The sequence below is a fragment of the Sarcophilus harrisii genome, chromosome 1, assembly GCF_902635505.1.
Source record: "Sarcophilus harrisii chromosome 1, mSarHar1.11, whole genome shotgun sequence".
NCBI classification, from domain to species: Eukaryota; Metazoa; Chordata; class Mammalia; order Dasyuromorphia; family Dasyuridae; genus Sarcophilus; species Sarcophilus harrisii.
In genome coordinates this window covers 634434928-634448111 of record NC_045426.1, presented here as the reverse complement: position 1 = coordinate 634448111, position 13184 = coordinate 634434928, and the positions used below count along the sequence as shown (strand labels likewise).

The 13184-nt window shown below is 35.8% G+C and overlaps 1 protein-coding gene across 4 annotated transcripts in view; it reads left to right on the top strand.

Annotated features, from left to right (window-relative positions):
* The window catches only part of SLC45A4 (solute carrier family 45 member 4), a 135709-nt gene that overhangs the window by 112875 nt on the left and 9650 nt on the right, over positions 1 to 13184 (top strand). For all 4 annotated transcript variants that reach the window (XM_023496525.2, XM_031947268.1, XM_031947267.1 and 1 more), the window contains 4 exons: positions 2946 to 3125; positions 5099 to 6171; positions 8804 to 8903; positions 10755 to 10966. In XM_023496525.2, the coding sequence (XP_023352293.1) occupies positions 2946 to 3125; positions 5099 to 6171; positions 8804 to 8903; positions 10755 to 10966 (1565 nt within the window). The remainder of the gene's footprint in view (positions 1 to 2945; positions 3126 to 5098; positions 6172 to 8803; positions 8904 to 10754; positions 10967 to 13184) is intronic.

Below are 13184 nucleotides of genomic sequence, written 5' to 3'. Positions count from 1 at the left end.
TTTTATCTAAAGTAACATTTTCTGGGAAGATGATTCTTGCTTTGGGAACCCTTATCAAAGAGAGTTATTTGAAAATAAAAGCCTTGTTTGAGGCAACAACTTTTACTGTCATGATCCTGAAACACTTTATATACTCAGTGAGGTTCTCCTAAGAAACAGAGGTTTAAATTTTCTTTAACTAATTCATCAGCTATTTAGGGTATGCAGTAAACATTTTCTTATCCTCATTAGAAATTCAGTTACAAATAGCCCTCATTTGGAAGATTGAGTTCAGTAGAAGTAACTAAGAGCTAAAAACAACCATATAAGATAGATAGTACAAATTCTGAAAGGATCGATTTATTTTCTTACTTAGCTGTAGTATCACTCTTAGTTATTTGTATTCTCCCTCTCTCTTCTAGCCCAAATATCTTTTTCTTAGCGGAAGAAAAATAAGAGGGGAATAGTTCTGCCTTAATTTCTGGCCTTAGTTAGTCCTTTTCCTTTATACCCATCTTCTCCTTTTCCCACCTGACTGCCTATTCCTTCTCTGCATCTCTAACTGTGCCCCAGAGCTCTGTCCTACAAATACTTACCCAACTCTAATTTTTCTTGATAATCTGATTAGCCCTTAAGCAGATCACTCAGATCTCTCTCCTAAGCGGCAGTCCTGTATCACTAGCTAGTTGCTGAATATCTGCACTTAAACATTGTACAGACATCTCAAACTCAACCAGTTGAAAATAGAACTTGACATTTTTGCCAGAAAGTATTGTGCTCCTAAACTCTTGTTTCTGTGCAGGACATCATCATCTTTTCAATATCTTGTTTGTTATCTCCCTGTCATCTGTTAATCTTCTACTTTAACCAATCATTTCCCAAGTCTTCACCTGAAAGGAATACTAAGCTACCACTCTATCTTTCATATCTGTCTCTTTATTCATGTGACTGACACCTTAGTACAGACTTTTGTCACCTCTGATCTGGTCTCTTGCAATTGATCTTTTTGCCTTCAGTCTCTCGCCTTTTCATTTCATCTTTTAGATAACTGTACTCATGATCTTCCCACAGTATATAGATTTTGTTATGCCTCTGCACTCAAAAAAACTCCAGAAATATCCATTTGGTTCTAAAAGTGTATATGCTATTTATATTTAACACTTATATAATCTGGATCCACCGTATTTTTTAAGACCTGTTTCACATTAACACCTTTTCACATGCCCTATGTGCCATTCAAATAGGCCTACTTGGTGTTGCCAGTTCATAATAATAAGAGGGCTTCTTCTTCCCTCCCTTTACACAGGAATTCTGTCCTCATTCATGGAGTGCTTCCACTTCTGCCTGTCAAGATTTATTTGCACAAGTGCCACCTCTTTTCCCCTTAGATATTAGTGCTCCCCCATTCTCACCTTAATCCTCCTCCAAATTATTTTTTTATATACTTGCTTTTTCTTGGTTGTGTATATGTTGTCTCTCCTGTGATTCTCACTAACCACAGAAGAATGTTAGCTTCTTGAGGACATGCATTATTTTCTTTCTGTTTTTATATTCCTCATTCTTTGTACTGTACCTTTCACAAAGTAGGTATTGGATAAATGCTTGTCAAATTCAAATAAAAGCATGGTTCAGTGAAAAGAATACTGGCTCTGCAGTCAGTAGATCTGATTTCAAATTGTTCCTCAGATGCTTATTTACCTGGGCAAGTCACTTAACCTCCTCTGGGACTCTTAACTCCTTTTCTGTAAAAGGAGAGGGAGGGTTGACCTAGATGGTTTCTTGATGTCCTTTCTACTTCGATTTGTGACCCTGTGGTCTTAGTCATCATCCAGCTGAGCAGCTTTTAGTTTTATAAATTCTTCTTTGATCTTCCTTTTTAGAAAGCCCCTATAACATTCCTTGCCAGACCCAGCTCATTTGGTGCTGAGCTCAGAGATGCTGAGCTCAGATATGTTTTTAATGGATCTACTTTTATCCTCTCTTCTTTCTGCCTCTTCATGAGAAAAGCCCTGAGTTTGGGCTCTCTGGAGCCCCAGTTCTGATGCTTCATTGTTGAGCTGTCATTTACTACTTATGTGACCATCATCATCACTGTACCTCAACTTTTTCATCAGTTCATCAAGGGATTATCTATAAGACCTTTGGAAAGAATAGACAATGTATTTTTAAAATGTTATTCCCTCCACTATGTTAGATGCTGAATCCATAAATGAAAAAAATTCTGAATTCTAATCTTGCCTCTCTCACTGTACAAGTGTACTGCTACATTAGGCATTTTGCTAAGTTTTTAGTTTCCTTATCTGTAAATTGAGAGGTTTTTATTAGATGATCTCCAAAGTGTTAAGACTCCCTGATTCTATAAAGTAGTGTTGGTTATAGCAATTTATAATTTTTTAAAATCAGAATTAAGCACATGAAAACTATGCTTTAGGCAGTGAGTTTATATTGGGGAAAGCAAGAGATGTAGAAATGCAAAGTTTCTCCTTTTTTTTTTTTTTTTTGATCCCATTAAGTCATAGCTTGTAAGTAATGTACTAAAGTGCAGAGCCATTTCAGTAACTCAACAAAGAGTGAAATTTATTTCTCTCTGTCACTCTTGAAAATTGGTGCTAAACTATCCTGTGTCATCTCACCACTACACAACTCATTTCATGATGGTTGGAATAGTTGGAATTTCCTCTCTCTTTTGATAGAAGAAAATTTGTAATATTTTTGAGGGACAGTGAGCATTTTTTGCAGGGGAGGAATGAACCTACAGGGGGTAAACATAGCCTTACTACAAGAAGAAAATCCAGCCCCAGCTACTTTTCACTCTCCCAACAAACTATGCCAAATAATGCAGATATAATCCCAGTAAGTGTTTTCTTGGCTCTCTTCTTCCTAGATTTACTTTTAAGTACTTTATTCCTTTAGTTAACAAAGCCTTAAAGATGATTTTGATTCCTTTTCATATTTTATGTGCCTAGGTCTGGCCCTTGGTGATGTCCCGAATAAGCATCCAATTGGTATCGTCCTCACAGTACTTGGTGTTGTCGTTTTGGATTTCAGTGCAGATGCAACAGAAGGGCCAATTCGTGCCTACTTGTTGGATGTCGTTGACAGTGAAGAACAAGACATGGCTCTTAACATCCATGCCTTTTCAGCCGGTAGAAAACTCTTTTCTTTCTTGGCATTTCAAATTTTGTTAAGAGAAAGTTGTAACTATGTTAGAGCTGGCAAGGTACCAAGAGACAGGATAATTTGTATTTTACTGATTGAGTCACAGTTAAGAGAGACAACTTCCTGACTTTATTGTTTTTTTTTTTTTTTTATAAAGAGTGAGGGAAATAACTAGATGATAATCTTTATGAATATTCATGTTCAAAAACCATCAAGAGATGGATATTCAGAGTCATAATCCTCAAAGCCTAAAGCCCACCAGTATTCCTCATGTTTAGGTAGTGTTAGCAGCCCAGGATAGTTGAAAGAGTCTTGAACTTGGATTCAGAAGATCTGAATTTCATTCCTGATTATGCCACTTACTAGCCCCATGGTCCTTTTTGCTCAACTGTGAAATTCAGGTGACAATAGTTGTATTTACTTGTTATCGCTGAATTTTAATTCTCTAGTATTAGAACAATTCCACAGTCTTGTAAGGACCCAACAAGATAATGTAAAGTACTTGATAACCAAAAGTAAAAATTATAAGTCATTCCTATAGAGGTTGTCTTTTAAAGCAGAGGAGTAGAATGCTGACTTTGCACTGTCTGCTGCTTCCATCACTGGTAGAAGCTCTCAAATGAACCAAGCATGCCAGAAAACTGTACCATGAACCTACAGATCACTAGAGCTTAAAGGGAACTCAGCATTTTAAAGATTAGGAAATTGAGACTTCAAGGGGGGTAAAGTGGCATGGGGTCTCAGTGGCAGAACTTCAGACTCAGACCCAAGTCTGTTCACTCTCACCTCTCAGTATCCAAAGAAAGATGAAGTCTCTATTTGATAGCGTCAAGTGAACAAAACCATAAAGTGGAGTCTTTCTGAAGTGGTGGAAAGTAAAAGTTGGCTATAGTGTGTCATTTTCCCTTCTTATAATATGAATTATTATATATCAGAACTGAAAGTTGTTTCTTGGACCCTTTTCACTGATAAGATATTTAAGATGTAGTGAAAGTGAGTACATTAGATACAACATTGCAATTAAATAAAAATATGTGGAATGGGTTAAAAAGAGAATGTTTCTGCCTTTTGCTTATAATAGCTTGGGATTCTAATACACTTTTACAACTCCTTCAAAAAAGGGGGAAAAATACCTTTTTCTCTATAGTGAATAAGCTATTTATTTCCTTTTTAATGTTTGGTTTTCTTTACTAGGACTGTCTCCTCATTTCTAAGTTAAGAACATATTAAGGCTAACTCTTCTCAAATGTGAGCATAAAGATTTCCAAGCAAGAGATTTGATGCAGAATCATCACAATGTTTAGTGTTGAGAAAAATAAATATTGGTTAAGTTTGAAAATATTTAGTTAACTAGTTTCTGACTATGCTCTAAGTATCACTTGTATTTAAAATATCTTTGGGCTTAAATTGATTTAGGAAAAAAACCATGATAATTGACCTCTGGTTTTAGTTAATGTTATTTTTCTTTTACCTAAATTAAAAGTTTATTTTCCCTACCATAAGAGATAGTTGAGTTGAAAATTTGTTTTGAGATGATGTGAAGATTTTTCTTTAGCCTAATTTTCATTGGAATATTGTCATGACACTAGCTCCTGTTTCTATAGCACTTTGTGGTTGACACATTTTCTTACTCAACTGTATGAGTCTAGGTAAGTAGTGTTAGATAATATCCGTTTTGTGTATTATATATAGCTTAAGCCTAGTTAGGTGACGTGATTTGCCCATGATCAAAAACCTAGTTTAGTAGATCAAGAATACAAATCCAATCTTCTTTGTACTTTGTATAGTGTTCTTTCTTCTATACTATGTTGTCTCTATGGGAAGTTTTACTGTATCTGAAAACATATCTGCAGGCTCTCTTCAAGATATATTTGGGATTTTCCTCACATATCCACAGACCTACACATGAATTTCTCTCTCTTAGGCTCATAGTGTTTTCGTTCTTTTTTATTTTCCTCAGGTCTTGGAGGAGCAACTGGCTATGTACTGGGAGGATTGGATTGGACACAGACCTTCTTGGGTGACTGGTTTAAAACCCAGTATCAAGTCCTCTTCTTCTTTGCAGCTGTTATTTTCACAGTGTCTGTTGCCCTTCACCTTTTTAGCATCGAAGAAGAGCAATATTGCCCTCAACAAGAGCGAATTGAAGAAGCAGATACCCTCTCCAGTGGCAAATTCAGTAATAGCCTCCCCCCCCTCAGCCGTTTGAATGTAATTAATGAGGGAGAGCCATATGGGGTTTCTATGTTTGCTGATGAAGTACAGTCTGAGCATGAGCTCAATCTGGACTATCTTGATGTGGACATTGTAAGAAGTAAAAGTGACTCTGTACTTCATATGCCTGATGCAACATTGGAAATTGAGCCAGAGCTACTTTTCCTTCATGACATTGAACCTTCCATTTTTCAGGACTCTTCAAATCCTAATACTCCCCGAAGCACCAGCCAGGAGCTTATGAAATGCAAACGGAGCCGTTTGTCCACTCTCCTCAGGGAAAATGAAAAAGAAGATGATATGTTGCTTGATAATCACTTCAATGAAGCCAAAGTCCCAAATGGCAGTGGCTCCCCACCAAAAGATCTCATCAATGGAAATTCTAAAATGGCCTTGAAGACATCGAACACTTCAGGCTCTATTCGGAGGAGGAGGCACATGTTTTACCGCCAGGCATCTTGCACCTTTTCATACTATGGCAAAGTGGGGTCTCACCGTTACCGTTTCCGACGAGCTAATGCCATTGTGCTGATCAAGTCATCCCGCAGCATGAATGATATCTATGACATACAGAAGAGACATCGTCAGAGGTGCAGACAAAGGAATCAGAGTGGGGCAACCAATTCCAGTGGTGACTCAGAGAGTGAAGAAGGGGAAACTGAGACCACAGTCAAACTGCTGTGGCTGTCCATGTTGAAGATGCCCAAGGAGCTCAAGAGGCTTTGCCTGTGTCACCTTGTGACTTGGTTTTCCATCATTGCTGAAGCAGTGTTTTATACAGATTTCATGGGCCAAGTCATCTTTGAGGGTGACCCTAAGGTAAGCTAACAGAATCCAATATGTACTTGAGTCTGAGACACTTTTCCAACAATTAAACCTGACACAGCAGTTCTTAAGGCTTTTTTGTTTTGTTTTGTTTTTTTTGATGTGACGGTCCCATTTAATAGTCTGGTGAACCGAAGAGTCTCTTCTCAGAATGTTTTTTAGATGCATTAAGTTAAAATTCATTTTTTAAAATATAAAATGAAACAAGTTATATGAAAAAAGGATTAACAAAATATTTATTCCTTTTTTTAAAAAAAATTTCATGGGCCCTAACTTGAATATTTGTAGGCAAACATGGCATACTCGCATACACACTCACACACATATGCATATATATATTCATCATATAATAATTTGACATCAAAATTGAGTAAGATTTTGAATTTTACTGAGATTTTTGGAATACCCCTATATTTAAAAAGAGCCATGTAGTATGTAGATTTTAGTCTTTTCTTCCATTGATGCCCCGGATTCTTGAAATTTATTAGGGAAGTCTGGCAGGTCTGCCTAGGCTAAAAATGATTCATGTATGGATCCAGCATTGCATGCCCCTGTCATACAAGATCCAGTTTTTCAAAGTTTAGAAAGGCTCATCAGAAGGCTGAGGATGTTACATCAAAGGGAAGAATGAAAACCTGGATTTGGGGTCAAACTAGAGGGGATATTGACTGTTGGTTTTATTGTAGCACAAATAGGAGTACAATTTTCGTTAGCAGGCAGATTGTTCAAGTTTAGTGTCAGTGAATATATTACCATATAATTTTAGAGATAGACAAGAGGAGCTGTGTCAGGGATTGAAAATGAAACAAGCTTTAGTGAGGGCAAAGGTTAGGTAGCGCTAAAAGGATACATCACCCTGCATTCTACAGTCCTGGGAACTGGCATTAAGGCAGAGAAAAGTTTGAGACAGTTTTCAATTGGATTTTACTTGAATTTTTCAGTGGATTCAAGGCTTTCACCCATGTCAGGGCTTGATACTTTGTATCGTCAGGAGAATTTGTTAAGGCCTCTTTCTCCTGGGGTCCAAAAAAAGGCTTTCTTTTGGATTTGATAAGAATCTGTCCTTGGAGCAGTTGGTAGCATAGCCCCATGGTATTGTTGGGGAAGTGGGTGAGTGCTGAACAAAGATAACTTATGAAAGTCTGGAAACATAAAATAATATTGTCAGAAGCAACATATTTATCTTAACTAAGTTATTTTTAAGCCCTGCATTTTTTTGTCCTGTCCATGTAGCCACAAGGTGATTTGGGCATGATAATGCTATTGAATCTGTCAAGTCATACAATTCCCTTTACACTTTGGTCAGATAGGTGGTGCTTTCACTGTAGGTAGACAACTTTTATCTGCTATCCTACAAGAAAAGTATCTGTTCATCATTAGCAAATAAAAAAAATATATATATATATATATATATATTTTTTTTTTTTTTTGCAAGAAGAGCATTTTGAATTAGAAAAATCAGTTCATGTTTTTTAAAAAGGTCCTTAATGGCAAAGCATAAGTGACTTGTTTATCTTCATAGACTTTATAATTAACACAGTGACCAGCAAGTTTATAGTTTAAATATAAGAGGAAACATCCATTTTTTTTAATGTCTCTTAAGTACCCAGTTCTAAAAGCTCTCTGTTTCCAGAACTCTTTCTCAGTCTCATATGTATTTCATGCTATTTCTCTCTCATAACTCAGTTCAAAGCAAACATCAATGACAGTTGTCAAATTGTACAATGAGGTACTAGGAATTCACCAAAAATCAAGAAAGGTCTTGTTTGATATAAACAAGATTTCTGAGGTTGTAGGGACTATATTTCCATTTAGCCCTTCTATTTTTTTTTTAATAATTCTAGAGAGGAAAACCTTTTTAAATGGTACCTTTAGATTAACAAGCCGGGTGGTCTGGGGTACCTGACAAGATGATTTCCAAATGTCTTCCTTGATTGTCTAGAAGATTCTAGCCTTTCCTGCTAACCAAAATTATAGTCCTTTGTACAGTATCTTTTCTGTTTTCAAAAGATTTTAATTTATTTTTAATTTTGGTTATTGAGTTTCATTCTAGATTTAGGGAAGTGAAAGTTTCTGGACATGTTTAGGGGATGGGAGTGGGATTGAGGGAGCATTAGACTGGAAGATAACCTGGGCATATAACTGCATGATTTGAATCTCTGAGTTTTCTCAAGGTGAAATAAGAGAGTTGTTCTGCCTGATCTTTAGAAATCTTTCTAAGTATTAAGTTCTTATTATTTGTAGTGAAAAAAAAAAATACAGTACTCAAGGCATGCTTGAGCAGCAGATGTAGCATTTCAGATATAGCACTTGAATCTTAGAATCACTAACATATCATTTTAGGCAAAATTTTTAGGCCTGTCTGACCCCTTTTTTCATCTACATAATGAGGAGAATAATCCTATTTTACCTACTTGAGTAAGAAAATTCCCAGATTAGGATTTATTGAAATACTTTGAAAAGTGTAAAGCTTTACAAAGTAGTGATTGGCTTATTGCTATAGTTATTTATCACTATTTTTTTCAGATATAGTGTTTAAATGTATTGTCATAACTTAGAATTTACCCTTAAGCAATATAATACTGTAGTTCCATCCTGTTAAACTCCAAATTTTTGTTTACAACAGGCACCTTCAAATTCTACTGCTTGGCATGCATATAATGCAGGCGTAAAGATGGGCTGTTGGGGATTAGTCATTTATGCCACTACTGCTGCTATTTGTTCGGGTAAGTAAATCTGCCTTTAAAGGGAACCCAGTGGGTTATGTGGGGCAGGATAGTAAAAAAATGTTTATAGATTGAACTGATTGAGCATTCAGGTAACTGGAAGCAGGAAAACTTGAAAACACCCCCCAAAATACAAACTTATGTTTAGTATCTTTTTAAGATTTTAATGAACAGCTACAATAACAAGTAGAATAAATCCAACCTTAATCTGTTGGTAGGCATTTAGATGTTTTCTTAAAACAAATACATTGGATATTTTATATACCTAGTCTTTATATATAGGTCTTATAGTCATGAAATTGAATTGAGGTATTTGTTACTTCACCAAATACTGATTTTTCCACCAAAACCCCTCTTCCAGTAACTTTGTCATGATACAGAGGTGACAATGGGCTCTTAACAGTTAGACAAGCAAATTTCAAACTCTGACAGCTCTACCAAGACATAAAAACCTTGAATATGGGCATATAATAAAGTCTATGTCATGTCATCTATGGACTGGCCTAACTAAATTTGGCCAAACTTTTATTACCAGGAGATTGGATATCAAGGAGGTGAGGGGAAATTAAAGGTGGCGCTCACTACAAATACATGAAGATTTCTTATTCTAAGGTCTTGTTATCTATATCATTTTAGGAAAGATTTATTGAGATGGAACTTAATTGTAGGGGGGGAAAATAGCATTTATTTGGGGAGGACCTATGTTGTCCTGGGTGTTACAAAAGAGGTAAAAGAATGACTTGGTTCCTCTCTTCAAGGAATTTATAATATACAGTACTTAGGGAGATAAAGGTGAAAAATTAAAGGGAAAAAACCAAGAAGTTTCCCAAGTCACTGTGCAATAATTATGTGCTAGAGAGTAATGTAGAAGGAAAAAGATCATGAAGAAAGTGTCCTGGAGTGATAAGAGAGAGCACCAAGGAGAATGCAGGCTCAGGGTTGGACTTTGAAGCTTGAGACAGTACAATTAAAGGCCCAGAGGCAATAATTTACTGTGATTCAGCTGAGGGGAAGAGAAGGAGATTGTAGGGGGAGTATTATGTTTGTGGGCAGAAAGGAGGCAAAAGATATGTTTGGGACTAGTGAATATACCTGGAACAGATGATTTTTATAGAGGAAGCAGGAGGAGATGAGGTTTGGATGGGTTTGGCTTAGATAAAAAGTTTACATTTTATTCTGAAGATATTTGAGCCATTGAGAATTTTTGCCAAGGGAAGAAACTTGATAAATGATTATCAATAATATTAATCCATTGTCATTGTATGGAAGGGAAATAAGTAGGATGAAAGAAATCAGTTAGCTGCTGAAATAATGACCTTACTATTAGATCTTGGAAATGGGAAGGGAAAGAAGGGTCCTTGTAGGATAGATATCACAACAATGGGGGAAGGGGATGAAAAGGGGGGGCAGAAAGAGAGAGTAGTGCAAGGTGATTCCAGGATTCGAAGCCTGACTTATTTAAACAGTTTAGTCAGGAAGGGAAACTGGCTCTATAAGAGAATATGAGTTCAATTTTAAGGCTAGTAAGCTTGAGCTTCTAAAAGGAGATAAGCATGTTTTAGTGTGCTTCTCTCTGCCTAGTACTGATTACAATCCACATCTAGAGATGACTTTGAGAGTGAAAGTTTTCCAATAGAAAGAGTGTAGTAAAATTATTTCTTGTCACAAATATATTTGGTAAAAACTGAATTGTTTTTTAAAATAGCCTCATTGTAAAACTTCATTAGTATTAATTCCCCAGCTAGATTAGGAGCATCTGGAGAATAGGGACAACCAGAAGAATTAGTGATTGATTGTTGTTTCTGTATTGTTCATTGGACTTTTGAACTTGGCTTTTTGTATTCTTTTCAGCCCTGTTACAGAAGTATTTGGACAACTATGAACTTAGTATAAGAGTGATATACATCCTAGGAACCCTGGGTTTTTCGATTGGTACTGCAGTGATGGCCATTTTCTCCAACATCTACATCGCCATGATAATGATCAGCACTATGGGCATCGTCTCAATGAGCATATCCTACTGTCCCTATGTACTCTTAGGACAATATCATGAGATTAAAGAGGTGCGTGCCAAGCCTATTTGTATTCCTTAGATTGAATCGCACATGTCTGTATTATAATAGGAAATATGTTATTGATACACTGACTACACACTCTAGATAGATTTCCATAACTACCAGGATTTTTCAAACAAATCGTTTCCATCAGTCTTACTTCTCAAATAAGCTTAGAAATAAAAAAGAACCGTTTAGTTCAATCTTTTTATCTTTACACAAGAGAAAAGAAGGTTGGGTGACTTATCTAAGGGTATCCCTATATACATACATACATATACACACATATATGCTGCACATATATATATATATATATATATATATATATATATATATATATAGTATGTATGTATGTATGTATGTATATATATAAAACATAGTAAGAACTTGAACCTGCTACAAAAACTAGCCTCTTGTGCAAACTTAAAATTTTTCCTTTCTTTTCTGTACTTGCTCCATTAATCATTTTCACTCTGTCTTTCCAAATTTTCCTTTGATTTCTAGATATTTAAACAGAATAATCTCATTTTACACTTTTCTTAGGTCTCAAATTCTTCATTCATTCTATTCATTTCCTTACTATCTATTCCTCAAGCTCTTACAATCCAGTTTTTGTCTTTTGTGATTATCCTGAATCACCTTGTAAGGTGAAGACTTCTTACAAACTAATGGCCTTTTGAGTAATATCATATTCCCTGACTTACTCTCTTTTTTTTTTCTTGGCAGTCACTAAGTGCTATTTTTGTGTTGTATTTTTACTTTGTTAAATACTTCCTAGTTATGTTTTTATAATTATACTTTATTTTAACATTCATTTTTTACAATTTTGAGTTCCAAGTACTCTGCTTCCCTCCCACCCCTTCCCCAAATATTGAGAAGGCAAGCAATATGATACCAAGTACACATTGGAAATAATGTAAAATATTGTCATATTAACCGTATTGCCTAAAAGAAGAAGAAAATTAAAGTGGAAAAGTATACTTAAGTCTACTCTCAGATCTTTTCTTTCTTTCTCTAGATTGAACTTGCATCTTTTTATCATGAGTCCTGTGGAAATGTTTTGAATCATTGTATTGATTAGAGTAGAAGTCAATCCCAGTTGCCCTTCATTAGAATATTACTTTTAACTGTGTGCAATGTTGCCCTGGCTCTGCTCACTTCACTCTGTATGAGTTCATATAAGTCTTCTCAGGTTTTCATCTTATTCATTATTTGTTCTAGCACAATCATTCATCACAATAGTATATACCACGCCTTGTTTGGCCATTCCCTGGTTGATGGGCATCCCCTCCATTTTTAGGGTTTTTTTGCCACTATAAAAAGAACTGCTATGAATATTTTGTACAGAGAGGCCCTTTTCTTTATTCTTTCTCTTTGGGATTCAAATCTAGTTGATGGGCTCAACATGCTTTAATATTCACTGTTGTATTCCATTAGAACACAACCCTGTCTTTGTTAATGGAATTTCATCTTCCATGACACTGTCCTCTCTTAGCTCTTCTCCCACATATCTCTCCTTTCCTTCTTTATCTTTTCCTGACTTCTTATCCTTCTCCTGTCCCAGGGTGTTTCCTGAGGTTCTGTCCTTGACCCATATGTTGCAGCACCTTTTACATTGTTGATCTTATCTCAATGCAGACAACTCCCAAATCTATATCTCTACCCTGAAATTTTTCCCATAGTTCCAGTCCCAAATTTCAGACTACCTACTAAATGTTTTTATCTAGACATCATACAGACCCCTCTAAACAGTAAATGCATCATCCCACAACTTGCCATTCTCCCTTAAATTCTCTATTCCTGTGGACAACATTCTCCATATTGAATCAAAATAACAAAGTTGGAAGAGATCTCAATAGCCATCTAATACAACTGATCCCCTCAAAAACAAAATCTTTAGACCCATTTTCAGACAGACTAATGTCTAATCATGTCTTTCCTATTTTGTATTTGTGAAATTGAATTCTAGAGCCACTTTGTACATTAATCCTACTAAATATTTGCGTTTAGTTCCCTTCATTTATTCTTCAAGATCTTCATTTGACTGTTATTTCAGCACCTGCAGATAGAGTTCTTCTGGGTCTACTGATTTGACTTTTTGAGGAAATACTAAGGATTTTCCTACTGTGTTTTATCTTACAGATCAGCTCCCCTTCAGCCACTTTTTTTTTTTTTTTCCCTGCTCTTAACTATCCAGAAGTGATTCATCTTATTAAGGGTTTTTTGT